The following is a 26,887-nucleotide window of genomic DNA, read 5'->3' as shown; positions in this document are numbered from 1 at the left end:
GCGCGCGCGACCTACCGGCTGCGCTTGATGTCGTCGGCAATCTTCTCTGCCAACGCGTATATCGTACTCTGGTGGAAAGTCAGTGATGCACGAATGAGGCGGAATAAGATGACATACCTGTGGATGCCCGGGAGGCAATAGTGCGAATGAACTAGCATCGACAACCCTCAAACCGGTCACACCAATAACCTTCGCCTTGCTATCCACGACTGCATCTGGGTCGTCAATCTTTCCCATCTTGCACGTGCAAGAAGCGTGCCACACAGTCATCAACTGCTATCGTTAGTACATGCAGGTTCGGTAAACTTGGTAGACTTACGGTATCGCGAACGGTGTTAAGGATTTGCTCCTCAGTCTCAACCTTAGGTCCAGGGAAGTATTCTTTTGTATCCGCAAGACCAGCCTTCATGGCGTCTGTAGCAAATGCTTGACGCATGCGCTTGTAGGCGGCAACTGCAAGGGCTTGATCAGTGGGGTCGGTCAACCAGCCCGGGTCGATCGAAGGGAGCTGAGCTGTGCTAGAGCTTGTGATGGTCACTGAGCCACGGGAGAGGGGAGCAACAAGAGCGCCGAGAATGGACGCGTATTGGTAGCCGTCCTTGGGCTGGCTTGCGAAGAGATTGGAGAAATCGCCAATATAGCCGGGTGCAGAGAGGTATTCGATCTCGGGCCAGGATGCAGGGAACTGGTCCAGCGCTGCGGCAGCTTCTGAAGAGATAAGGTTGCGAGGAGCCTTTTCCCAGGCTAGAAAGTCGCAGACGGGGTTGGTAAGAGGACCCTTCTTGAGCAGGCCATAATCGAATGCAAATTGAGCGCCGACATAAAGAAGGTCATTGGCGAGTTTCGTGAGCGTCTGGACTTTGTAGCGGTAGGTTGGGCCGAAGAAAATGTGATCTTGCATATTCTGACCAACACCCCGGCGGTCAGCAAGGACGGGAATGTTGAACTTCTTGAGCTGTGCAGCAGGCCCAACTCCAGAGACCATAAGCAGCTGAGGAGACTGGAAAGCACCGGCCGAAAGGATCACTTCACGCTTTGCGGTAAGGACGATTCCAAGCGGTAACTGGACACCAGTGGCACGCTTCTCGCTATTGAAGATGATCTTCTCAGCGCGAGTCAGAGTATACACCTTGAGGTTAGGACGACTCTTCGCAGCCTCAAGAAATGTTGTTTGGCTTGACGCGCGCTTCTGGTTGCCGGGCGTGATCGTCGAGCTACAATACTGAGCTCCCATGAGTTCTCCCGAGTTGAAGTCAGGCCTAGTCTGGATTCCAATGCCGTTCATGCCTCCTTCCATGTAGCTTGAGAAAGGTCCAGCGTAGTTCGCGTAGGAGACATCGAGAGGCCCGCCGCTGGCACCGAAGGCACTCGCGACGTATTCGGCCGAGCCATTGCTTGCACGAAGCTTGGTGTTGGGTGGTGTAAACTTGATGGACTTCTTGAAATACGGCATCAGGTTGTCGAAAGTGTACGAGTCGTCTCCGACTTCGTCTGCCCAGCGCTGGTACGAGCCGCGATCGCCTCGCTGGTAGATCATGAAGTTTCGAGCCGAGCTTCCACCCAGGCACTTTCCTCGCGCGTACTTGATTCGCCTACCATTCGCGCCGGCTTGAGGGGCGGTAATGAAGTTCCAGTCCACGAGAAGGTTCTGATCTAATGGGCTGGAGCCCGACCACAGAACATCTCCAGCTGGAGTCGACGACAAAAGCGGGTTCGCGATCTGATAGAGAGCACCGGCCTCAATGACAGCGACCTTCATGGTGCTGTCTTCAGACAACCGATTCGCAAGTGTAAGACCCGCGGTACCACCCTTTACTACGTGTTAGCGCAACCATCTCTTTACAGGCTGGCTCAAGCTAGATGAGCGACAACTTACACCGATAATGACATAGTCGAATTCAGCATTCTGTCTCTTTTCGTGCTCTGCAACTGGTACCGCAGAGACCAGAGAAACTAACAAAGTAACGAGTGACAATGAGGTGCGCATGATGACTGGCGCTGGAAGATCAAGAAGAGGCAGTGTCCTGATGATACCATATTAAACCTGGCGATCATCTTTTCTATATACGCGCTTTCGCTCTTTCCAAGTCCTGGGCAATGCTAGTGAGATCCGAATGCCGGGCTCAACCACAAACTATGGCTTTTGTGCGATCTTGGACACTACGTTAAGTTGGAGCAGTCGCAAACTACAACACCCCCAGACCTGGTCTGGAGAGCATGGCGCAATGAAAGGCTGAGCTCAAGCAGGTCTAGAGTAAGGATACCTAGCTACTTTGAACGGAAGATCACCCGACAAGCTTTTTAACCCAGGCCCCTCGCTCGGTTGCATGTGCCTACGAAACATTGGCTTCTATTATACGAACACTCAGCGAGCGTGAGATGCTTTTCAGGTGGTCGAAGCTCGAAGCCACAAATTATACTTTATTTGGAGGCTTCAGATGTCCCGAAGAGCCGAGGCCAGATTGGCAAGCTTCCCTACGATTACTTAGGTGTGTGTCTGAGCGCAGTGCGCAACGAGCCCCTATCCCTGGAGACAGCCGTTTGGAGCGGAATTTAAGTACCGCCTGCGTGCGCTATAGAATCCGTGCCGTCCTTTGGTCTCTGGGCCTGAGCGCTAATGGACGTTTGAGCTGGAACTTTAGCCGAGTTTTTGTTTTAAGTATTGGGGGCTTGATGACGGTGTACGCTGAATTCTGACTTGGCAGAGCGATGCGATGCTTCCTTGAGCATAGGCTTTTGCGAACATCCCACTACAATACAAAACGTCGTGGTCGAACATGACGAGATCTTTCCGAAGAACTGCGCGCACAAAACACCAACACCGGACTAACAACGTTGAATGCCTGTAGACCGAGCCACCCCCCGAATTTCATCTTGTGCTGAGGAGCGGGCTGTTGTTCCGCCCTCTCCCCAACGCTTCGCGCGTCGCGTTACCAGAATACTTTTAAGATCTAGACAACACCAAGCCCCGGGGCCGCTTGGAGAACGGGTTGCGCGAAAGAGCTACTAGTACGGGCGACGTCTGTGCGCACCATCATCATGGAACACCACCACTAGCGATTAGAAAACCAGTTTGGATGGCTGCATATGACAATCGGAGGATTCACAACCCCTCCCATTAAATTCGGTACTACCACACACCCTCAGCCTCCTGCTGACAACCCCCATAGTTGGAATACGGATATGCGCAAGCTTTCATCCTTCACAGGCCCAACTTGAGGCACATCCAAGATGCATGTTCAACAGCATCCTTCACCCAATACTCAAGCACTCTTGCGCGGAGTGAATCGTAGCTGAAGAGCCGGAAGCGTCACGGTGAATGTGTCCATTATCTCCTTCTCAAATGCCTCTCCATTCTCTCCAGGCGCGAAGGAGACGTCGAAATTCTGCGCGATCATCGAAAGCGAGATACGTAAGCTCATTTGGGCCAGGTTCTTGCCGGGGCAGCTATATGCGCCTACGAGAATGTTAGCTGCTGACTGCGAGTCTAGAACGACGACCGTATGAAATGACTTACCCAGAGAGAAAGGCAGATATGGAGCCTGATCAGTTTCCATCTCTAACCTCTTTTCACCAAAGCGCTCTGGGACGAAATCTTCAGCCTGCTGCCACCATCGAGGGTCTCTTTGGATGAGCGAGACTGGAACCACAACGTTCGTGTTGCCGGGAATGTACGTGTCGTCAATTTGGATGCCCTTTGCTGGTGTTTCGCGCGCTCCACCGGTCAAGAGGGCGGGACGAAGTCGCAGTGTCTCGCTGAGGAAATCATCCAGATAAGAGATCGACTTGACCTTTTCGTACGACCACTGGCTGTATCCGCCCGGCATTGCTTGGTCGAGGAATTGCTGGAGCCTTTTCTGCTTGTCGGGGCATTTGGCGAGGTAGTAAAGAGCTCCTGCGAGCGTGGTGGCTGTAGTTTCACTACATATCGTCAGCAGTGTCTTTGGGCTTCTACATCAGAATTGCCTACCTTCCGGCAATGATCATCACTCTCGAATCGTCCTCCAAGGCTTCTGGGCTTGGCGAGGCGGAGACGTCGTTCTCTTTGACAGCCTTGAGTAACCAGGATACGACGTCTTGCGGATACTTCTCGCCGTCCCAGGTCTAAATTTCATTAATTGTCTGTCACCGGTAGTACGATCACAAAACATACCTTGTGCTTTTCGCGAATCTGGCCTGCGCAGAAGGAGAAGAAGTCCGAATAGCCCGCCGCCGCTCCAGGAATAGAGCCCAGAACGTTCAAGAGCCACGGAACCGTGCTCATAATTCCCAGCATGGTCATGTGGGCATGCACTCCCTTGATAGCAGGGTGCTCGACACCGCTCGTAAGATTGTTAAAGTCTTTGCCGAAGCCGACCTCACCCATGACGTCGAAGCTGAAGAACATTGACCAGGTGGACACATCCATTGACGTTGCTCCTTTGGTTGCCAGTTGGGACTTGAACAAGTCCGCCTTTGCCTTGATGCGTGGTTCGTAGGTGTTGAGCGCTTTGTAAAGTTAGAGGTACTCGTGTAGCTCGTGAGCTTATACACACCTTTGATGGAAAACCCGCGATCCCATGCACGGCGACGAAGGCGGTGGCCGTTGAAATCCCGCGTCATATGTATGGAACATTTCTTTGGGTCGTTCCCGGTTTGGCCGTACCATGTTGACTTCAAACATTCCGAGTTGGGTCCGTAAAGAATCGGAACGGCTGACTTGCGTAGAACACTGATCTCTCGCGGACCTTTGCTGACTATTAACATCTGCTCGTGCAAAGCCTGAGTTGGGTGTTCGCTCACCTGTGCGCACGAAGTCACCGTACTGCTCGTGCATCTTTTCCAGCTCTCTGAAGTATTTGACGTCCTTCGCCGCGAGACTTGCAGCGTGGAATTTAGAGACTTTCGCGGCGAACGGCCCTGGGAATTTTCGACACCGGTGGAAGAATACTCGGTACATGGCAATGCTGGCGAGCAATCCGGTGCTGAAACTGGTCGCAAAGAGTAAGGCTTTCGCCAATCCGAAGACGTAGAACATCCCGAAGAAGCTCAAAATGAAAGCTGCCATGAAGTGGAACATGACCAGCTCAAACTCGAATGGTCGTATTGAGAAGTGGAAAACGATGCCACACAGAACAGCAGCTGCGACACCTTGCGACACGCTGCGCTGAGCGGCATCTCGAAAGAGTTCCATCGTCATCGTGGAAGCTCCGACAGTTTAGCAGAGCTCTCCAGTGGGTTTCAAGATGTCGAGGAAACGGGCAGGGCTTCTGCTCGGAGACAGAATCCAAGGCGCATGGCTTCGAATATAGGCGTCCCAGCCAACACGCGCTATTCGCCCACTTGATCGCTTCCAGTAAACCTCCGCGAGTTTTGAGGACGGCAGGTATCTTCACCACGGTCCGAAAATCCCCATGATGAAGATGCAGGAGTAGCGCGCATCCTTCGAGGGGGGTTGATTTAGCTAACCTCCGAACGGTTCAACGCCATTGAGCGGCCTCTGATAGGCCCAAGATACTCCAGGTGAGCCTTGCTAGCTGCAGCATGCCCTGTACAGCCCACGTCTCGAAATTTTCGGCTCTTTGCCAGTGACTGCATTGTCTGCGTGTTGACCCTGGGGCTCGATTCTCCCAACGATAACGCAGCTGAACAGCACCTGGACTGGAGCGGCCAATGTGGTCTTTCAGTGGGTGCTTGTATGCGTCTACATACTCTGGAGTACTATTCAGGAGTGTCGGGTGTCCCACTTGGGCTCATGTTGCAGTGAAGCTAACGGCTGTTGTCGTGGACGTGCCACCTGGCAGCACGGCTCTGCTAGCGGGGCGCGGAAGCGGCTCGCCTGCAGCCACGGCTGTTGTCTTCACCCGCTCCCCTGGGGACCACGCGTTGACGCCGGGCGACTCGACCAACGGGAACCACGTCTTGTTGCGGCAAATGCGCAGCACGAAGGATCCTTCGCCTTTCGCGATTCATGCCAGGCCACCCATATACGCACATCTCTCCCAACAATCGGGCCTCCTTCAGCTGCCCAGGGAGAGTCTCCGGGTTGGAGATCCTGTCGTGCTCTTCCTTTCGTATCTTGTGCGCATGGCTTTGCGGAAGCATGCTGGTATCTTCGTGGAGATTTCAAGCAGCTCTTTATGTTCACTTGTACTAAACGCATTCCTAACTTGTGCTTCTTGCCGGCTCGGGGCAGCCCTCGCGCTAGGTTAGGTTGAGGGTCGAGCCGCGAACCCACGCGGCCAACCTGCCCGCTCCCTAGGCGCCGGCTTAACGCTATGAAGCACAATTCTAGTCATGCATAGCGGCCTGGAAGCACAACTTACCCTGGAGGATGCGGAGGATCCGACAGGAATGCTTTAAAAACAAAGCTCAAATATGGACATCACTTACCGATCGTAGCAATGCATGCATCGCATTCGGTTTGATGCATCGGGGATATTCATCTCAAGCCCGTGGGGGTGGGAAGGGCAGGGTGTTGGTGCAAGGCCTTGAAACCGTTCGTAAACGGGGCGTAACGAGGACTTCTTTTTGTGAGCGTTCATCTCCTACAGGTACTTCTTGAATCGTCGAGCTTCCGCTCAGGTTGAGAGTTGACGTATTCGAGAGAATACTGTCGTGGCCATGGGACTGACGACTCTCCAGCCACTGGCTTATGCTGTGGCATACGTCTCTTTCTTCTTTGGAACGGTTTCCATATTCCTTCGTTTTTATTGCCGGCACTTTGTGCTGCGGACTAGAGGATGGGATGACAATTTCGCGGTCTTGATTCTCGTAGGTGTCCCAGATCTCGATACATCCATATTCGTATGACTAACAAGCTTGTAGCTCTTCAGTGTTGGACAACAAGTCGTCCTGCACATGTTCATATATTGGGGATGCGGACTGTACGACCACTTCGATTACTCCCTGACGATCTATCACTTACCATTAGCGCAGGCACATGGATACACTCAGCGGTGTTCAGCAGCTGGAGATCCTCAAGGTATGGTCCAAGATTGACAATCGATCCGGACGGTTCTGACCAGTATCAAGTGGCTGTTCATTGAAGAAGTGGTTTACTACTCAGTTCACTGGGTGATCAAATCAGCTTTCCTCCTTTTCTACCTCCGTCTTTCGCCAAGCCCTACTTTTCGAATAGCGGTATACATTGGCGGCGCTTTGAACGGTGTCATCCTGATTATCAACATGTGTGTAATACCTCAACCAGCAGCACCAAAAGCTGTTCTGAATACCGCTACGCAGTCCGTTCTGACCCTCACCGCAGTCTATTGGCATGCTTCCAATGCGTTCCCTTTGATGAGATCCTCCACCCAGGCACGCATCCAGATGCTGTCTGCATCAGCAAACTCGTCCTTCTCATAGGGCCTTCCATCCTCGTAAGTCCAGGGCTGCCTTTCCAAAGAACGAATTACTGATCAGGTTGCAGAACATCTTGGAAGACTTTTACATCCTCATCCTCCCTATATATACCGTCATGAATCTCCAAATGTCGCTTCGACGCAAAGCTGCAGTACTGGGCGTCATGGTCTTTGGCAGCAGTTCCGTCATCATCGCATGTTTCCGACTCATGCCCCTCCTCGAGCTCAACGACTCACCGGATACATCATGGGTGCTGGGGAAAATGGTCATTGTTGCGGCACTCGAAATACAATTTGCGATCATTGCGGTCAACCTGCCGAGCCTCAAGGCACTGTGGACAAAGTTTGGGGGCGGAAGTTCATCTGGATCGGGGCCTGGCGGAGGCAGCTCAACCCAAAAAGGCTACAAGCTCTCATCGCTTGGCCAGATTGTGACTATCGGTTCTGAAGCAAAAGGACCGCGGGGAACGAGATGGGGGAAGAAGGCTCGCAGAGGGAGCATCACACGGTTGGAACAAGGCGTCACAGCTACTGAGTCGGAAGAAGAGCTGTGTCGGAAGGGCGGAGCGACATCACAGACAGGGCACTTGGCACAAGAGGGCGACATTGGCGCTATCACGGTTACGAAGGATTACGATGTGAAGAGTTCAGACTGTTCAGGGCGCAAGGAACCCGCCGGCATTACCTCGGACTACTACTTGAAGAGTATGTAAGTCTCAACATCAAAAGTATCTATTATCGTCACATACACCTAGATCCTCACCGGTCCAATGTGAACGCGATATGGAGGCATATGAGCTATATATCTTCCACGTTATGCATAAAGCCTCACCAGTAATCCCCTCCGTGCTAAATCAGGCAAGCGTTCTTTGTGCAACACGACTCGTGCAATATTCTTTCCTATGGCCATCAACGGTATGGCCGCGAATATGAGTGGCTCGCAGCTCGCTACCTAGGTTCTGAGACCCAGTGGATGTTAACCACTAAATGGCGTGTAGCTAACGCTGCGAGACCGTATTTCAACATGCAAACTTTAGTCCGCGATTCCTGACCATCGCTCTGCACTATTCCCGTTCTTACTTTCTTGATACCACCAGCCGTCATCTCAAATGTCGTCTTTCGAAGTGGCCGTGGCCAGGTTTCAACTTACGATGTACCACCTGGCAGTCGTACTGTCACGCTTTGAAGCTGAGACCCTCCGCGTTCCGCCGCTCCTACGTTTCTTCACTGCAGGAGCAGAACCGTACGAACTCCACCTGCAGGCTTTCATGTTTATTGTTGCCCCGCTACACGCCTTCTTCACAATGCCCCTGCTCGACAAGCTGTCGGGCAAGCGCGAACCCAAGTCATGGTGTGGCCACCTTCGTCAATGTCTGGAATGGTGCTTCCTCTATTTCACGGCATTCTGGACGGTCATATTCATAGTAAGCTGATCTACAACGCATCAGATTTCGTGACGCTGATGTTATCGCAGACTCGTGTGTGATCGCATGCTGCGAGTGCGTTGGTGTTATTTCTCACGTTATAATAGTCTAGATATCGTTTGCTGCATCAATGATATCCTGCGCAAGCTTCTCCGCATGCGCATAAGTGACACCTTGTGTGTGCCCTGGTGCCGAGAACGGCAGAGAACTCGCATCCACAACCCTCAGGCCACTCACGCCGAACACCCTAGCTTTGGAGTCTACGACCGCCCCGCTCGATGCATCTCTTCCCATCGCACACGTCGCCGCGCCGTGATGAATAGCGCCCATACCCTTCGTCCTGATATACTGTAAGATCTGCGCATCGGTCGTGATGTTCGCCCCCGGCGCTATCTCTTCTCCAAACGCGGATATGCTGGCTGCAATCGTGCGCGCGCGTCTGTATGCCGCTACAGCAAGTTCCTGGTCTTCGAGCGAATCAAGCCAGCCGACGTAGACGACGGGTGCAACAGCATTGTCAGCGGACTGGATGGTAACATTTCCCTGGCTCGTGGTGGAAGTCAAGATTGTGCCTATGACACCCGTGTCGCTAGCAGTCTGGGCCGAGGACAGTATGCGTTCTGAAGCTTGCAAAACATACTCAACGTTCGGCCAATCGCTTGGTAGATTCCGCAAAAAGTTGAGAGTTGACTGGCTCATATTCGTCGTAAAGCGATCGGGGAACCTCTCCCAGGCGGCGAAATCGCTCGCAGGACTACTGAGCGGACCAGATCCATTCGTCAAGTATTGCTCCACAGCGGCTTCAAAAGATGATGACTGGCGCTCCCAGGCACTTCTTCCAGGAACGTTCGTGCGATGGACGACGCCACCAATAGCGGGCGTATCTCGGAGATTCTGACCTACGCCGCTGAGTTCCGACAAAACGTTTATATTGTGTCGTTCGAGCACCCCGCGCGGTCCGATTCCAGAAACCATGAGTAGTTGGGGAGTATGGATGAAACCACTAGAGACGATAACCTCTTTCCGGGCATGAACGATGAACGGCTTCATCCCAGCGACGGTGACGTTCACACCTATGGCGCGCTTGGACTCATCGAAGAGGAGCTTACGTACCATGCAGGATTGGTAGATCTTCAAAGATGTCTTTGCAGCTGTCGGAGAAAGAAAAGCAGACTCAGTACTACTTCTCGTACTGTCCTCTGGCCTCAAGGTAAAAGGCCAATAGCCATACCCTAGGAGATTTCCGTCTAAGAAGCCGTTCGCCGCGCTTATGCCAGCAGCTGCATATCCCTCCGGACCGTATGAAGATATTGGCTGCGCGTACTTGGGCAAACTTAAATGAACAGGGCCTCCCGGGGCATCGAAAGCAGAAAGCGTGTAGTTGACGTTGCTTGCGTTCTTCGCGCGGAAACGAGCATCTGGGAGTGTGAACGAGAAGCTTTTCTTCATGAAAGGAAACATGTTTTCCCACAGGTAGGCGGGATCTCCAGTGAGGTTTGCGAACGACTCATACCAGCCTTTGGTAGCTCTGTGGAGCTCAGTCAGACCGTGCAGTACAAGTACGTATGGAAGATATCTACCTGTGATAAATCTCTTGGTTTCGTGCCGAACTACCCTACACATTTGCCCAAAGTCAGTTTCTTGAACAACTTCACTTGTTCAAGATCGGAACATACCCCAAGCGTCTTCCCCTGCGCATAGTGAAAGCGTCTTCCGTTTGCACCAGGTATAGGCTCGGTGAAGATACCCCAATCGATCAACGGCTGGTAATCTTCGGGATTTGGACCAACATACTTAGTCGAATAGTACGGTCTGTTTCCACGGTCAACATGTACGCCTGATGCACCATTTCACATTTACTCACATCTGGCTGTAGTTACCGTTCGATATCTCATAGAAAGAGCCTGCTTCAATGACTGCGACGGTCATGTTCGGCAACGCGTCTGCAATCCGGGACGCCGTCAGAGCGCCGGCCAAGCCAGCTCCAACGATGACATAGTCGTACGTCGCATTAATGCCAGGGTTTCCGAAGGAGTTACCAAGTAAACGCCCAGGAGCGTAGAATTGCTGTAGTAAGCTTGGACTGTCAAGGTCGGCTGAGACCAAAGAGGCCAAGAGACTGACTGTCGTTGCAGATACGCGCATCTCGTCGGGATGTGATGCTCAACGAGGTACCTCGAACGCAGCGAAAGCATATATCGCCATCCATCTTATATACTGTAGAACCGTACTTCACTAGGTATGACACAGTCCCATGATCTGCAGACACCTTAAGCGAGTACAAGTCGGCGATGCTATAGCCTTATGCATTGTCGCAATGATGGCTTGCAGAAGATCTGTAAGGGCAAGTTGCCGTTCGCGATTGAAAGCATCCTCGTTGGATGTTCTGACAGCCACTAAAAGGATTGACGTGTGACGGCTCCGTCCCGAAGGCTTTTTTAGCGGCGATCAGTGCATGCCAAGCCTACTTGGGGTAAGAGGATGGTGCTTGCGCTGCAGGATGAGTGATGGCGAGTAAGCTGCGATCGACTGTGCCACTCGCATACATCGGATCGATCGAAGGATTTGTCCAGGTAAGGGTGCGATCATCTTGGTGCGCGCGTCAGAACCGCTTCCTGACGGCTTGGTCGCCGTTCGCTATCGCGGCGTTCGCTTATTCAACACGTTATTAGGACCATCAAGTGTTGCGATATTTCGAGAGACTCTTAGCATTCTGTCACGTGCATGCTATTCCTATCAAAGTAGGAGCTTTACTTAACATAGCAGCTTTCGTTATAATGGAAAATGCCAAGACTCTCTCGAAATATTGCGACACCTGATGGGACGCGTCTCGAAGTTACGCAGGGCACAAGCCTGTCAGCCCGTCGGGAATGTCATTTTGCCGTCCCGAGTATTAACTCGTCCAGCTCGGCCTTTCTTGAACAGAAAATACGCTGCAACCGCCAAGTAACCTGCTGTTTGTAGTGTCAGTGGTTGGCGGGGCGGATCGGCCATGTACCGGTAGCCGTTCGAGGCACATGACCGTCCGGCACGGTAACGCCGACACCAAGAAGCTACGAGATTATAAGAAGCACCGAATCAGCAATTGTGGCCGAATTCATTTCATGATTTGACATCAACACTGCCAAAATGTCTGTCCAAGATCATGCCCCTTCATCGCAGAGAGCTGTGCCCCATATGAATCGTCTCTCTGGCAAACACGTCCTCGTATTCGGCGGATCTTCTGGCATTGGGTTTGCAATTGCCAGCATGGCACTGTCAAACGGAGCTACTGTTGTCATCTCTGGATCCCAGCAAGCAAAGATCGAAGACAAGGTCCATCTTCTTCGATCCCTATATCCATCTCTTCCTTCAGAAAACGTCATTGGCTACGCGATCGACTTGAAAGATTCCGAAAACCTCGATTCAAATCTAGGAACGATGTTTGAGACAGTTACATCGAACGGCAGCAAAAAGTTGGATCATATCGCATTCACGGCAGGAGACCACCATTCGATGCCCAAGCTCTCAGACATCACCCTTGACCAAGTCATGCTTGGTTCCAAAATCCGACTTATCGCGCCCTTGTTCATCGCTAAACTCATCAGCACCGGAGCGTACATGCATCTTACGTCAAATTCATCCTTCACGCTCACGGGAGGAATCGGAACTACAAAGCCTCTGCCTGGATGGCTAATTCCGGCAGTCTGGGGAGCATCTGCAGAAGGATTATCGCGTGGGCTTGCAGTCGATCTTGCGCCGCTTCGGGTGAACATTGTCAAACCTGGCGCAATCGAGACAGAAATGCTGCAAGGATTGTTAGCCCCGATGCCGATAGAGGCAAAGGAAGGCATGAAGAAACAACTTAATCTACTAGGTGCTTTTGGTCAGCCAGAGGACATTGCTGAAGCGTATGGCTGGATTATGAAGGATCGCTTTGTGACAGGCACTGAAATAGCTGTAGATGGTGGACAGATGCTTTTAAGCAAATAGCTAGAAATAGCATCTATTTTATTATTGTTAGGACTTTGCTCTACTCTATATACAAAGCTTCCTCCCTCTTATACAGAACAGTTACATATATCTCTCTTCGTGTTCTACAAATGGGAGATCTTTCCCGTGCGGCCGTCTTAAGAAGCCGATTTCCCTGCTACACCATTGGAGTACAAGTCTTTGTCGAAGACGACTTCGGAACGTCGTAGGTATCAAATGGCATTTAATTTGGGCAAAGACACTGGATGAACACGCCAAAAGGGCGACATTAGGACGCATAGGCACGATCTGTGAACATTGCAGGACACATAAGACATTGTGGCAAGCTATACAGCCCTGGAGGTGTCAGCTGATCAATGTCTCTGAATTTGACTCGATACCAAAGTGAAAGCAATCATCATAGCTCACAAAAAACCCAGATCTAGGCTCCAACTTCGTGTGAACATCCACTAAACCGACCAATTCTGAACTCACGAACGCCTCTATCAACTCAATAGCACAGCCCGCTTGTCACGAGTGCATTCCACCCCGTCCATTATTTCCTGAATTTCGCCACAAACACACCATCGAACAACATGAACAATGTATCCAACCCTCCACCCTCCGCCCCAGCGCAAAAGCGACGGAAAATGTCACTCTTCGACACTTTCCGCGGGCGAAACGGGGGAAGTTCCACCTCCTTCATAACCACCTCCAACACCGGCATAATGGACACAACGCACGGCTCTGAAACCGACGAAGAAGACAACGAGGACGAGGCGCAAGAGTATCTCAACAAGATGACCGACCACACAAATCGAAAAGTCGAAACCGTATTCGGCAAAGGCGTCGAAGTGTGGAAATCGTTCAACGGCACTATCTACGCCGATGTAACTGACAAGGTCAAGAGGAAACAGCGAGACGAAGAGGTGTGGGGTAAGAAGAGGAAGCGTGGTGGCGCGGACGGGCAGGGGAAAGTGTTGGAACAGCGATCTGATTCCCTGCGGAACTCGACGTCTTCTTCTAGTTATACCTCTACTGCTGCTTCTACGCCAACACGAGACCTACCGCAGAGTACATACTCCGACAGTACGATTTCATACCCTTCACTGCCAACAAGATACGACACCTCACTTCCATCTACACCTACAGCGTCGCAATGGGAGAACTTCCCGGTGCGGCCGTCTCAAGAAGCGGATTTCCCTGCTGCACCCCTTGAGTACAAGTCTCTTTCGAAGACTATTGCACAGCCTGGAGGTACGATTACAAGTATGCCTGGCAGCTTCAATCGGCCCATCAAGCCGTTACCAGCACGTATACACCGGATGGAGGGGGTGCAGACGACGGACACTACGTCCGCATCACCGCAGTCAGATCGATCAAACTTACAGCTACAGTCCGTCACTCCCCCGCCCTCTACGCCAACAAGCTTCCTTGGCACCATGCTATGCGGAGCTCGCAGGGTGATATCAGGGTCTTTTGGTAGTTTCGAAAGTACACAGGCGGACCGATTTGATGAGCGGACGTATAGGCTGTTACCAGGAAGCTTCTGTGAGGCTGGCGAGAAGCAGAATGTCGATGATGGAGAAGAAGATCGAGATGCGAAGCATGACAAAGTGGAAGGAAGACCTTGGCTGAGGAAAGGGTAGGCGGGTCGATGTCTAGTCTCATAGGCAAGACGGGAAAGGTTCAAGAGTGGCTGGCTCCAAGTGTTTGTGTTACAGGCCTAGTGTTGTCATTGCACAGCAGCAAGGTACATAGTCAAATGGTTTGAAGAGACATACGATAGGCACCGGAAAGCAAGTCAAATTCCACAATCATCATCCTGTCTTCATTCATATTCCTACACAATCAATAGCTGGGGTATAATAAACAACGTCGTACAAAAACTCGCGGACGATCCTACTCGTCGTCGTCGTATCCATCTCCTACAGCGGCCCATCCGCACTGCCACCTCCTTCCCTCGCTCTCACCACCCATGCGGAGGTCTCTAGCTTGACTCCCTTCTTTCCAACGTCGGACGCGGAAGTCGTCGCTCACGCTGATCAAGCTGCCGTTACGCGCCCATGATACGCTTGTGACTTCTGCGTCGTGTCCTCGTATGAGAGCTGTGCCATGTTCGTATATGGGGATGGTGTCTGGGCAGCGGCTGTTTGTCGATGTGCGGGAAAGCGTGGGTCGTGCGGATTTCGCGGCAATGCTAGTCATATCAGGGAGATCGTCTGCGTCGTCTCCGTGTCTTGTTTCGCGTTTGAGGAAGTTTTCGTCGGTGGGGAACAACACGGGGCAGCCGTCTGTGCTGCCTACTGCGAGCATCTCGGTGCGGTCTTCGCACGCTTTGCGTAAGGATGCCTTGACGTAGAAGGACCCGGCGTGGAAGTTCTGGTGTCGGAAACCGTAGATGGGTCCTAGGCCTTCTTGGCCTACACCGCAGTATTTCTGTTTTGAGGAGGAGGTTGTGGAGAGCTCTGGTGCTACGCCGAGGATGAGGTGGCTTGTGGAGTAGGCGTAGACGGTGTTGTCTTTGCTGAGGGCGTATAGTCGTGATGCATCGCCGCTAAGAGTCAAAGAGTTAATGGCAAAGTGTCGGTGGCGGTTGTGGGATTCAGGATGGCGGGTGGTTGCGATGGGGATGGCAGGCCCTCGCAGGGAGTATCGGCCTCTGATGTCCCAGAGCTTAACGCATGTCGATGCGTCTGACGCGGTCAGGAGTAGGTGTTCGCGGCCTGCGGGCATGAACGAAAGCGCTGTCACTGAAATGTCGTTCCGTCGGCTGATGTTTTCGGTTTTGCTGTTGGAGAGTGATCGGGTGGCCGACGATGTGGATGTCGGGAGACTGATGTCCGCGTGCGCTGAGGCCAACGTGCGTACAACACTGGCATACGGTGCATCGGAGCCCCAGGCTGAGTGTATTGAGCCTTGGTTGCCCTTGCATCGGAGATCCCAAATCTGTACTGCACCGTCTCGACTTGACGTCGCTACCATCTTGTCGTCGCCGGGCTGGAAGCGGACTTGCTTTACTGACGACTTGTGTTTCGCCAGCACAGCAAGAGTTTGCTGGGTGCGAACATCGACAATCTGTGCAGTCTGATCTCCCGAACCGGCGGCGAGGTGTAGGTCGTCCGAGGAGAACTGCACGTCCATGATGGCGTTGGAGTGGGCTTTCCATGACACATGGGGCTTGGAGAAGTCACCTTCGGAGTCTTGTAGGTGGATGTATCCGTCTTCATCGCCTATAGCGAGCATAGAGTTGGCTAGGGGTTGTCAGTATCGTGATGACGTAGGGTAATGAGTGAATGACATACTGTTGCAACTGGCCGTACAGAAGGGCGGCGCGCCCTGCGACAACTGATGTAGGTCGTCTGCGCCACTGTAGAAATTGGCTGCCTGGTCTTGCCATGAGGCGCCATGGTCTCGTCGAAACCCTCTTCCTACGCCCAGTATCCCACCGAACGACCGCTGCAGTGTTCTCGACGGCCGACCCAGTGTTGTTAACCTTCGGATAGGCGCAGGGTGTATGGCAGGCTCCTCATCATCCAAGTCGAGCCCGTCTTCAAGTACATCGATTTCTGGTGGAGTGACGTAACGCGATCGCTTCGACGGTGACGACTGGGCTGGTGAGCTAGCGGGCGACAGGTAGGGTATCTTCCGCTTCCGCGCGCTGCTCTGGGGGGTTCGCATTGGGTTCTCGATGTCGACGAAGTTGACTGTCTTGCGTGGGGTGCTCCGCGTCTCCCGGCTGCGATTGAGAGCAGATCGTGTGATGTCTTGTAGTTGGCGACCCGACCTCGTGAGGGTGGTGCGTGATGAGACATCTTTGGAGTTTCGCGGGGTGAAGAAGCGTGTAAAGCGCTTGGGCGTGATAGGCGGTGGCCGTTTGGGTTTGCGAGAGCAAACAGTCGCGGAGGACGGTGGAGGTGGTGATGAAAAGAGCTCCGGCGTGGGCTCTTGGAGCAGCAGACTTCGAGGGGCGCATGGAGAAGACATGTTCCTTTTTAGCAGTACACATACACAAGCAACACCAATAAACGATCAAGCGAAGACACGCGAGCAATTGAAGATGCCGATAGGAATAGAAGACGAATGCCCATAAATGACGGCGAGGTTGGAGAGGAAGGCGCACGGCCAAAGCACGTCGCGAAGAGCTGGCGCGACCGACGTGCTGCACTATGCCGTTCTGGGCGTTAATGGACATGGCCTTCCCTCGAGATATCCTCCCATTTGCCGTACAACATAGCTAAATGTTCCGGAATTGCAGCACAAAACACCGCAGATGCAAGTATCATTTCATTTTGTGGTCTAACATTTTCTACAACTCGTGAAAGCTGTCGCATCGAGAAGTTGCTCTCTTTCGCGCGCGTTGCCCTGCCACTCTAGCTCACGTGCCAGCCGCGGCTTCCCTGCCGTCGGGGGTCGGAGAATCTGCGCGCATGGACCCACCAAAAAAGTCGAAGAGCATATGCGACTCTCGAACTCTTGGCGCAAACCTGAGTACCACCACCCTCTCCACAACCGGAGAACTTGCGCATCATGGGCGCAATCAAACGAAAAGCAGAGCAAGGCGCCGCGCCATCGAAAAAGGCAAAGGGCGCATCCACCGACCGATCAGCGAAGCGACGGAAATCTGATGCCGAGCAGCCATCACCGGCCAAGTCGAAGCCTGAGAGCGCTGCACCCAAGCCCAGTGTCTTCAAAGATGAGGAGAAGTCGTTCCCCAGAGGAGGTGCCAGCGTCTTGACGCCGCTTGAGCACAAGCAGATTTCGATCAAGGCGAACCAGGATGTTCTTTTCGAGCAGTCTGGCGAAAAGCGACCCAGCGGCGGCGACGATGGATTCAGCGACATGGGATCCGAGGACGAGGAGGGATCCGCCGCAAAGTCCAAGAAGAAGCCGCTGCTCAAGAAGAGCAAGAAGTCGCACGACAGTGGAGAGAAGGACGACACCGTGAGGGCAGAGGGTCTGAGCTACAAGGTACGCCAGTCTCTGCGCAGTGCGAGTTTCATGCTAACGATCGCAGAAATTGTCGCCTGGAACCATCATTCTCGGCCAAATCACAGACATATCTCACCAAGACATCGTCCTCGCGCTCCCGAACAACCTGGTTGGTTACGTCCCGCTCACCGCCGTGTCCGACAAGCTCAACGAGAGGCTAGAGAAACTCCTCAAGGAGGAGGAGGCGGACAAGCAAGAAGGAAGCGACGATGAAGACTTTGAAGATGTGCACCTAGAGGATATGTTCTCGGTAGGACAGTATGTCCGCGCATGCATCACAGCGACAAGCGACGCCAGTGCAAGAGCACGAAAGAGGCTGGAGCTGTCCGTCGATCCCAAGCTGGTCAACAAGGGCCTCAGCAAGCGCAAGATACCCGTAAACAGCATGGTGCAGGCTTCCGTAGTCAGCAATGAGGACCACGGCTTGGTCATGGACCTCGGCCTCGACGATAGCAGCCTGAAGGGATTCCTGCCAAAGGGCGAACTAGGTCCTAAGGTGCAACATGCCAAGGTACAAGAAGGCGCCGTCTTCATGTGCTTGGTTACCGGCCTTAACTCGGATGGGCGCATTGTCAAGCTCTCCGCAGACCACACCAAAGCAGGCAACTTGACCAAGGGCAACACGCTGACTGAAGCACCCACTGTCGATATTTTCCTACCAGGAACCGCCGTCGATGTACTTGTTACCGACACTACATCCAGCACGCTGACCGGCAAGATCCTCGGTCTCATAGACGCGACTGCCGACGCATACCATTCTGGAGCGACTGAGAAGGCTGCCGATATCTCCACCAAGCACAAGATCGGCTCCAAAGTCAAGGCCCGCGTTCTGTTCACATGTCCAGACTCCGAGCCCAGGAAAGTCGGTGTATCATTGCTAGACCATGTGGTTAGTCTGTCCGCCCGCATGTCTGGCAAACCCAAGGAGCGCAAGCCTCCGATCGACCTCCTCCCCATATCCACCATCGTTGACAGCGCGAAAGTTATCAAAGTAGCGCCAAGCCACGGTGCTTTCTTCGATCTCGGCATCAAAGACGTCGTCGGTTTTGCGCACGTTTCGAGACTTTCTGACGACAAGGTCGACGTTCTCTCCGAAGAGGCCGGCGCATACAAGCTTGACTCAAAGCACAAAGCACGGATTGTAGGCTACAATGCTTTGGACGGACTCTTCCAACTTTCGCTCGAGCAGAAGATCCTTGATCAGCCCTTCCTTCGCATTGAGGATATCAAGGCTGGTGAAGTTGTCAAGGGTAAGGTGCACAAGCTCATTGCTGACAAGAAGGGAGCTACCGCCGTTCTTGTTCACCTTGCCGAGGGCATCACCGGTTTAGTTCCAGAGATGCATCTGGCCGACGTCCGTCTACAACATCCGGAACGCAAGTTTAGGGAAGGTCTCCCTGTCACAGCCCGTGTGCTTTACACGGAACCCGCCAGACATCAGATCCAACTCACCCTAAAGAAGTCTCTCGTCAACTCAGATGTTAAGCCATGGACAAACTACTCCATGCTCTCCAAGGGTGCTACTGGCCCTGGTATCTTGGTCAGCGTTCGCAAGAATGGTGCCACAGTACGCTTCTACGGCGACGTCAAGGCATGGCTCCCAGCTGCGGAGATGAGCGAAGCATACATCGAGGATGCCACGCGACACTTCTCGGCCGGTCAGGTCGTCAACGTCCGTATTGTCTCTGTAGACGCAAAGGAGAACCAGCTCTTGGTATCCTGCAAGGATCCCGCTGCCGTTGATATCAACAAAGAGGCTGCTTTCAACGCACTGAACCCTGGTGGCATCGTCAAGGGAACTGTCATCGAGAAGTCCGATGAAACCGCTACTCTGGACATTGGCCATGGTGTCAAGGCTACCCTCCGCATAGGTCACCTGACCGACGGATCGGAGAAGAAGGACATTTCGACCATGAAGAAGATTCGGGTAGGTGGAACTCTCGAGGACCTTGTGGTCTTGACAAAGCATGGCAAGTCTAGGACAGCAACAGTCTCGAACAAGCCTAGTCTTCGAAAGGACGCTCAGGCTTCAAAGCTGGCAATCAGCATTGAAGATCTCCAAGCTGGCGAGACAGTACATGGCTTTGTGCGCGGCATTCTTCCCGACAAGATCTTCATCGAGCTTGGCAACGGCATAAGTGGTGTTTTGTTCAAGTCGCAATTACCGGAAGACATGCTTTCAGCGCCAAACTTTGGTCTTCGTAAGGATCAGTCTGTCACTGCTCGTGTCACACATGTGGACGCTGGGAAAGGATTCTTTTGGCTGTCGATGAAGAGTGAATCTGATCCAGAAGCGGCCAACGTCGTTGATGCTCCAGCTTCGAAAGGGGAGGCCTTAGTAGAACCTGTCGACCCCAAGATCACATCTACCGACGACATCAAATTCGGCGCCCTAGCAACAGTCCGCATTCGATCGGTCAAAGACACACAGCTCAACGTTGAGCTTGCGGCAAATGTTCCAGGACGTATTTCGGTTTCAGAATTGTTCGATGGTTGGGATAGCATCCCAGACAAGAAGCACCCAACAGCACATTTCAAGATGAACGACAAGATCCAGGCCAGAGTTCTCGGAAGGCACGATGCCCGCAACTTCCGTTTCCTCCCCATCACTTCCCGATCAAACAACAAAACGCCCACTTTCGAGATGACCGCAAACACCGATAAAGTCAAGACTGAAGCCGACGTGTTGAGCCTTGACAAAATCACCCCCGGATCATCTCATGTCGCCTTCATCAACAACATTGCCGAGCGTTACGTCTGGGTGAACATTTCCGCCAACGTTCGTGGTCGCATTGATTACTTTGATCTGACTGACGACCTGGAGAAGCTTTCGGACGTTGCAGAGAATTTTCCCGTTGGCTCTGCTCTCAAGGTTCGCGTCAAGGCGGTCGACGTTGCAGCCGGAAAGTTGGATCTAACAGCTGCGACCAATGTGACTGGCAAGTCATTGACCCTTCAAGACTTGAAGGTAGGTCACATCTTGCCTGCACGTGTCACAAAGCTACACGACACATCTATCGTCGTCCAGATCAACGACAACATTGCTGCACCCATATTCCAAGAGCAGTTGGCAGACGACTACGACAAGGCCAAGCCTAGCGAGTTCAAAGTCGGCGACGTCTTGCGCGTGTGTGTAATCGACATAGACCTTCCTAACAAGAAGCTGGGATTGTCTATTCGGCCTTCTAGGGTATTGAGCTCTTCGCTACCGATCAAAGACCCCGAGATCAAGGACAGGGATCAGCTCAAAGTGCATCAGGTTGTCCGTGGATTCATCAAGCACGTCGCCAACAATGGTATCTACGTCCGTCTAGGGCCGCATGTCGAAGCCTACGTTCGTGTCAGCCACCTCTCAGACGAGTACATCAAGGATTGGAAGTCTGCTTTCCATGTCGACCAACTCGTCACTGGCAAAGTCATCTCGAACAAGCCAGACCAACGCAATCCACAGCTGAGCTTGAAGGCCTCTCACGTCCAAGGAACCTACACCGAGCCGGTCGAGTTCAGCGATCTGAAGGCTGGTCAGGTTGTTGCTGCTAAGGTCCGGCATGTAGAAGACTTTGGTGTCTTCCTGGTGGTTGACGACTCGAACAACGTCAGCGGTCTTTGCCACATCTCTCAGTTAGCCGACACTACTGTCGACAAGGACAAGGTCAAGGAAATGTACAAGAAAGATGACGCCGTGAAAGCCAAGGTTTTGAAGGTCGATCCAAAGACCCGAAAGATCAGCTTCAGCTTGAAATACTCTGAAGTCAAGGGTGACGACGAAGACGAGGATGAAGACATGGAGGATGCCTCGGATGTTGAGGCCTTAGAAGGAAGTGACTCAGATGGCGGTATCGAGCTCGATGACGTAGACATGAGGAGCGTCAAGAGTGCTGATAGCGACGATGATATCGAGCTTGCAGACGCAGGAGTCTCAGACGACGAGTCTGACGATGATGCGCCAAAAGCGGCAACACAGGGACTTAGCACTTCTGGCTTCGACTGGACAGGTGCTACTCTTGACTTCGATGAGCAAAAGGGTGCCGCAGAACCTGATTCCGACGACGAGGCCCCTAAGAAAAAGAAGAAGAGTAAGAAGGCTACCATCAAAGAGGACCGCACTGGTGATCTCGATGCCTATGGACCGCAATCCGTTGCCGACTACGAGCGCTTGCTCCTGGGACAGCCCAACAGCGCAGAAATGTGGGTTCGATACATGGTTTTCCAACGCGAACTCAACGAGATCGAGAAGGCACGCCAGGTCGCCCGTCGCGCACTGGCGACCATCAACCCCAGGGAAGAGAAAGAGAAGCTTGACGTGTGGACCGCTCTTCTCCATCTTGAGAACGACTTCGCTAGCGACGATGCTATGGACACAGTCTTCAAAGAGGCGTGCCAGAATAACGATGCCCGCGAAGTGCATGAGCGCATGATCAAGATCTACATTTCATCAGGCAAGATCGACGTAAGTACCGCTATATCCCCATATCCTTGCGAAGTTTGCTAATACCAGAACAGAAAGCGGACAACCTCTACCAATCCATGATGAAGAACAAGTCGTTCACACCCGACCCTCAATTCTGGCTCTCATATGCAGCCTTCCTGATGGACGTCGTACAGCCACCTTCCCCCACACGAGCTCGCGCTCTCCTTCAACGCGCCACCCAATCCGTTGCATCAACGCAACACCGCTACCTGACACAAAAGTTCGCCGCTCTCGAGTTCAAGAGCCCCAACGGCGATGCCGAACGCGGCCGCACCATCTTTGAGGGCCTTGTCGACACCTTCTCCAAGAAAGGCGATGTCTGGGATATGTACCTCATGTTGGAGCAGAGCCATGGCAGCGCAGAGAACGTCCGGGATCTGTTCGAGCGTATGACCAAGGTCGGAAAGGCCTCGAGGATACGGAGTGTGTTCAAGAAGTGGGCTGAGTGGGAGAGCAGTGTGGGGAATAAGAAGGGTGTAGAGAAGGTTAAGGCACTTGAGGAGCAGTGGAGGGAGAAAAAGGCGGAGAAGGGTGATGATGCGTAGGTGCGCAGATGAGAGGGAAAAACTCGCATTGCATCGATGGGTGTTTCTGGCGCAGTCTGACAAAAAGTCTGTAGCATTACGTTGGACGATATAATATATTTCTTCGTTGATATTCATTTAGTCGTGCCATGTCGCGGTGCTCCTCGCAGAGTGCAGTTCTTCGTTTCCACGGCTGCCCAACCGATCCAATGTGGTTAGCGTCTTGGTCAGCACGATAATGCGTTGCCTCACTTTGGATCTTTCCAAGGTTCAATTACAATTTCAACTTTGCTCCAAATGGCACGACAACGATGGAACGAGATCCAGAAGTTCTCTTCAAGGTATTCTACTGCTGTTTTGTGCCAAGGTCACTACTGATGCTATATAGTGCTGTCGGGCCGATTGTGCTCCAGCGAAACTAGAGCTAGTTCGCAGCCCCACATGTGCACCATGGACGCGCCACGGTCGCGACATCCAGACCTGTACACTCCCTTGCCGACAGCGACATCGATCCGCGTCATCGAGCTTCACCCAGTACAGAACAACGACGCACCTATCACATGCACGCTCCACCTGACTGATCTTGAGCACAATACCCCGAAGTTCCACGCGTTGTCTTACACTTGGGGCGACCCACTGTATCGGTACTGGTTCGAGGAAGGGAAGTCCACAACATGGGTGCAGGAAGTGATCATCATCTGCAATGGACTGCGCGTCAATGTTACGGCCAACTTGGAGTGCGCGCTCAGGGCTATCTGCAAGGTGAGCGTAAAGTGTCAGGAAGTCGAATGCCAGGGGCAATACCTCTGGATTGTTCGTAACCCCCCGTGCGAAGCAAATATGGTATCCTGACTAACTGTAGATGTTGATCGCTAGGACAAATTATGTATCAATCAAGACGATATCCAGGAGCTAAACACGCAGGTTGGCTTGATGGCTCAGATCTACAGCAAAGCTTCATTGGTCATATCGTGGCTGGGCCCCGCGGATGAGGATAGTGAGCAAGCTATACCACTCATGCGGCGCCTCAACAAACTGCAATGTTTTGACGATATGCAAGAGGATCAGCAATGCTCAACATACACAGACTTCATGGAGAAGGCGTTGGAACAAGACGACAAAGCAAAAGTTAGCTCGATCTCTGCCGAAAAATCTGAAAACTTGACTCGTTTTCTCGCAAGGAAGTATTTCTTTCGCTGCTGGGTACTCCAGGAAGTCATGCTTGCTCGACACATCCGTATGTTGTGCGGTACGGACATCTTGGACTTTTCAGAACTTCAAAGAGTCGCGCTACTGGTTGCATGGATCAAGAAGCATCGATTTCACGAAAAAGTTGGGCAAGCACTGATTCTCCCCATTAAGAACAACCGTCACCACGACCATGAAAAGGCCATTCTGGAGCTATTCCACAATCGGTGGCGATTGCTAAACCCGCCTACAACGCAAGAGAAGACATTGCCTTTTACTTTTCAGCAAATCCTGACTTTGGCCCGCATGACCGGGTGCGAAAATCCCAAAGACAAGGTCTTTGCATTGTTAGGCATAGTACCTCGCGGGGCTTTTGGGCTAACTGCCGATTACAGTAAGAGCCCAGAGCAGGTCTATGTCGAAGCGCTGCGTTGTCTCATTGATGAGACGAAGAACCTCAACTGCCTGAGTTGGGTTACCGACCTATCTGTACGAAAGTTTCCAGGGTTTCCAACTTGGGTCGGAGAGTTTGAAGACAAGGCCTATCAATCAGAGCTCGCCTCCGCAAGCGTGGGCTACAATGCCACTTCGGGGTCGAGATTGGACGCCTTGACGATTGTGCCTACGGATGACCGCGTGCTCGGAGCTCGTGGGTTCAAAATTGACTGTATTGTGGAGCTTGCCGGATCATGGGCATGGCACGGAAAGCGCTTGCAATTCGATCCTCGGTGGAGCGCGCTTACACTAAACCTTCCGAAATTTTATCGGTCTACAGGACAAACACGATGCGAAGCATTAACCACCACACTGGTCGCCAACGATATTGGTCATTTGCCTCTTGACCACCAACCCGACATGGACCGTCTCAAACACGTGGTGAAGCGACTAACGTGCGCTTCGGTCGTCCGCTGTCTCCATCGCTTGCTCTACTACCCTAATAATGAAGAGACGACAACGGGTTACGAAAGTATAGCTTCTCCAATCCTCCGCGACATAGACATGCTCTCCGAAGGCGATAATTCTGGCTTCGCGATATCTCGGGCTGATGTCCGACATACGGAGCAGCAAAGCTGCACTTGCGGGGCGAACCTGACACAAATGGACACCAGCCGCACATATCCGCGCCGTCCTCCATTCAATTTCAAATGTCCTTACATTGCCGATTTTCATCGCCCAGATTCCTCTCTGTCTTCCATCAGCGATCGCATAGCCCGCCTCGGGCCCACAGCTAGCGAGGCAGAAATTGAGCGTGACTGGCAAGACCACAAATTCGGGGGTGCAATCAATAGAAATGGTCAATTTCGGCGCTTGGCTAGGACCAAAAATGGCTTCTTGGGTCTGGTGCCGACTAGCTGTGAACGCGAAGACACAGTATGGCTATTGCAGGGTGCCAATGTTCCTTATGTGTTACGGGAGTCAAAGCGGCACACTGCCGATGAAGAGATAGGAAGGGCATGGGAGGTGGTGGGCGATGCATATATACATGGGGCTATGCAGGGAGAGGTGTGGAAAGATGTCAAAGATCAGCTTGTGGATATCGAGCTGGTGTGACCATTTCGAATGCGCTATACGACTACACGCCAACGCCTTACGACACGCCGAAACACATCCTTTATTTCCCACCAACGGAAACCGAAGGCCGGCTCAGGAACCCCGGAAGTCGTTGATATTTCCTGGATTCATCAGCGCAACAACCACCCATGGCACAAGAATCACTTACCGTAATGGGTTGAGCCTGCATTACCCGTACCGATGGTCTGACTGCCGTAGTTGGCCAAGGCACCTCGATCGTTGTTACCAACGTGGGTGACATCGCCTCTCTGCATGCTAGGGTCGCTCTCATCTCTGCGCTGCTCCTTCGTCAACTCGATCATTCGCCGCAGCTCCGCCAGTACATTCTTGTATGTCTGGTCCTCTCTTTTCGAGAATTTCGTCATCTCCACATGATTCGCATCCACAACGATACGCTCATACCCCGGCGGAGCGGCCGAGTAATCTGGAACAATGATACCGAATCCGGACAAAGGGACGCTCTCGCAGAAGCAGCATACTTCTATGGCACTTTTTGTTCCTACATGCTTAGCAAGAAGTTGATGGAAGCGTCGATCGGTGTCTTGCAGCTGCGCATTCTGGCTTTGAAGCTCCTCGACCATCGAAGAGTTGACTGAGTGGAAGATGCGGACGATCTTGGTGAGGAACGAGGCAACATTAGCCAACTCTGAGCCACAATGAGGTGTACCCATGAAGATGATGTCGCGCGTATCATCTACCAAAGAAGCGATATTGTCGACATTGGAGTCTTGCGAATTGAGAAGGGCTTTCTTAGCTACTATACCCCCCATGCTATGAGCGACGAAAAGGATCGGGCGATCAAGGACACCAACTCGAAGGCTTGCTAGCTCTGAGCAGAGTTTCTCCGCGTGCTGCGTTGGGTTTGCAATCGATACGACATTCAACGGCTTGATCGTTGCTGCGGCATAGCCCCATGTGATGATGCGCGCGTCGGGAAGGTTGACAGGAAGTAGATCACGTGGCCAGAAGCACGGATTTTGTTTGTCATCCGCCGCACGCTCTGTCCAGGTTCCTGTTCGATCTCCACCAAGACCATGGATAAGGATGATACTGCTAGAGATTAGCAGGTTTTCCAGCAGTAGCGACGCCTTCAGTACCTACTCCACTGCAGCCTTATCGGGGTCGCTCAGTACCAGTGGCCCGTAGGCCTTGGCTGCTTCGGTTGGCATACTGTATCGTCAGAGCCTGCTCGAGTGAACATCAGTGTCACTCACCTTGTCTCTGTTGCTGACGATAACACCAATGCTTGCTCAGTGGGTGCTGGCGCCGCCGAAATGTCTCGCTCACCGTCGCGGAGATCTACACGGCTTGTAGCTGATTTGCGTTTCGAGAAGAACTTGCGCATTGTCTCGCCTTCCATTATCGGGGAATCTGGACAAGTATGAATCCTAGACTGGCAGCAATCAACGGATCACCACAAATACG

The 26,887-nt window shown here is 52.6% G+C and overlaps 9 protein-coding genes across 9 annotated transcripts; 4 read left to right on the top strand and 5 right to left on the bottom strand.

Annotated features, from left to right (window-relative positions):
- Positions 1 to 11: 11 nt before the first annotated feature.
- On the bottom strand, positions 12 to 1,987 carry J4E90_001727 (uncharacterized protein; the record flags this gene model as incomplete). The annotated part of the gene is made up of 4 exons (XM_051431311.1): positions 12 to 68; positions 118 to 273; positions 320 to 1,810; positions 1,877 to 1,987. 4 exons carry the CDS (start codon positions 1,985 to 1,987, stop codon positions 12 to 14), a joined length of 1,815 nt encoding a protein of 604 aa, XP_051294445.1.
- A 1,276-nt stretch (positions 1,988 to 3,263) lies between these two features.
- On the bottom strand, positions 3,264 to 5,173 carry J4E90_001726 (uncharacterized protein; the record flags this gene model as incomplete). Its single annotated transcript, XM_051431310.1, has 6 exons — positions 3,264 to 3,457; positions 3,518 to 3,921; positions 3,971 to 4,104; positions 4,154 to 4,488; positions 4,536 to 4,727; positions 4,783 to 5,173. The coding sequence occupies 6 exons, from the start codon at positions 5,171 to 5,173 to the stop codon at positions 3,264 to 3,266; spliced, it is 1,650 nt and encodes a 549-aa protein (XP_051294444.1).
- A 1,749-nt stretch (positions 5,174 to 6,922) lies between these two features.
- J4E90_001725 (uncharacterized protein) lies at positions 6,923 to 8,053 on the top strand (the record flags this gene model as incomplete). The annotated part of the gene is made up of 2 exons (XM_051431309.1): positions 6,923 to 6,964; positions 7,409 to 8,053. The coding sequence occupies 2 exons, from the start codon at positions 6,923 to 6,925 to the stop codon at positions 8,051 to 8,053; spliced, it is 687 nt and encodes a 228-aa protein (XP_051294443.1).
- An 819-nt stretch (positions 8,054 to 8,872) lies between these two features.
- On the bottom strand, positions 8,873 to 10,693 carry J4E90_001724 (uncharacterized protein; the record flags this gene model as incomplete). The annotated part of the gene is made up of 4 exons (XM_051431308.1): positions 8,873 to 10,292; positions 10,345 to 10,379; positions 10,441 to 10,576; positions 10,629 to 10,693. 4 exons carry the CDS (start codon positions 10,691 to 10,693, stop codon positions 8,873 to 8,875), a joined length of 1,656 nt encoding a protein of 551 aa, XP_051294442.1.
- A 1,200-nt stretch (positions 10,694 to 11,893) lies between these two features.
- Positions 11,894 to 12,736, top strand: J4E90_001723 (uncharacterized protein; the record flags this gene model as incomplete). Its single annotated transcript, XM_051431307.1, has 1 exon — positions 11,894 to 12,736. One exon carries the CDS (start codon positions 11,894 to 11,896, stop codon positions 12,734 to 12,736), a length of 843 nt encoding a protein of 280 aa, XP_051294441.1.
- A 575-nt stretch (positions 12,737 to 13,311) lies between these two features.
- J4E90_001722 (uncharacterized protein) lies at positions 13,312 to 14,364 on the top strand (the record flags this gene model as incomplete). Its single annotated transcript, XM_051431306.1, has 1 exon — positions 13,312 to 14,364. The coding sequence occupies one exon, from the start codon at positions 13,312 to 13,314 to the stop codon at positions 14,362 to 14,364; it is 1,053 nt and encodes a 350-aa protein (XP_051294440.1).
- Positions 14,365 to 14,617: 253 nt separating this feature from the next.
- J4E90_001721 (uncharacterized protein) lies at positions 14,618 to 16,396 on the bottom strand (the record flags this gene model as incomplete). Its single annotated transcript, XM_051431305.1, has 2 exons — positions 14,618 to 15,969; positions 16,021 to 16,396. 2 exons carry the CDS (start codon positions 16,394 to 16,396, stop codon positions 14,618 to 14,620), a joined length of 1,728 nt encoding a protein of 575 aa, XP_051294439.1.
- An 849-nt stretch (positions 16,397 to 17,245) lies between these two features.
- J4E90_001720 (uncharacterized protein) lies at positions 17,246 to 22,723 on the top strand (the record flags this gene model as incomplete). The annotated part of the gene is made up of 3 exons (XM_051431304.1): positions 17,246 to 17,686; positions 17,733 to 22,157; positions 22,211 to 22,723. The coding sequence occupies 3 exons, from the start codon at positions 17,246 to 17,248 to the stop codon at positions 22,721 to 22,723; spliced, it is 5,379 nt and encodes a 1,792-aa protein (XP_051294438.1).
- Positions 22,724 to 25,602: 2,879 nt separating this feature from the next.
- J4E90_001719 (uncharacterized protein) lies at positions 25,603 to 26,631 on the bottom strand (the record flags this gene model as incomplete). Its single annotated transcript, XM_051431303.1, has 2 exons — positions 25,603 to 26,512; positions 26,564 to 26,631. The coding sequence occupies 2 exons, from the start codon at positions 26,629 to 26,631 to the stop codon at positions 25,603 to 25,605; spliced, it is 978 nt and encodes a 325-aa protein (XP_051294437.1).
- Positions 26,632 to 26,887: the final 256 nt, after the last annotated feature.

This window comes from Alternaria incomplexa (assembly GCF_024043165.1).
Source record: "Alternaria incomplexa strain BMP 0042 chromosome Unknown scaffold_2, whole genome shotgun sequence".
NCBI classification, from domain to species: Eukaryota; Fungi; Ascomycota; class Dothideomycetes; order Pleosporales; family Pleosporaceae; genus Alternaria; species Alternaria incomplexa.
The sequence above is the reverse complement of the archived record's forward strand: the minus strand, read 5'-3'. Positions and strand labels throughout refer to the sequence as shown.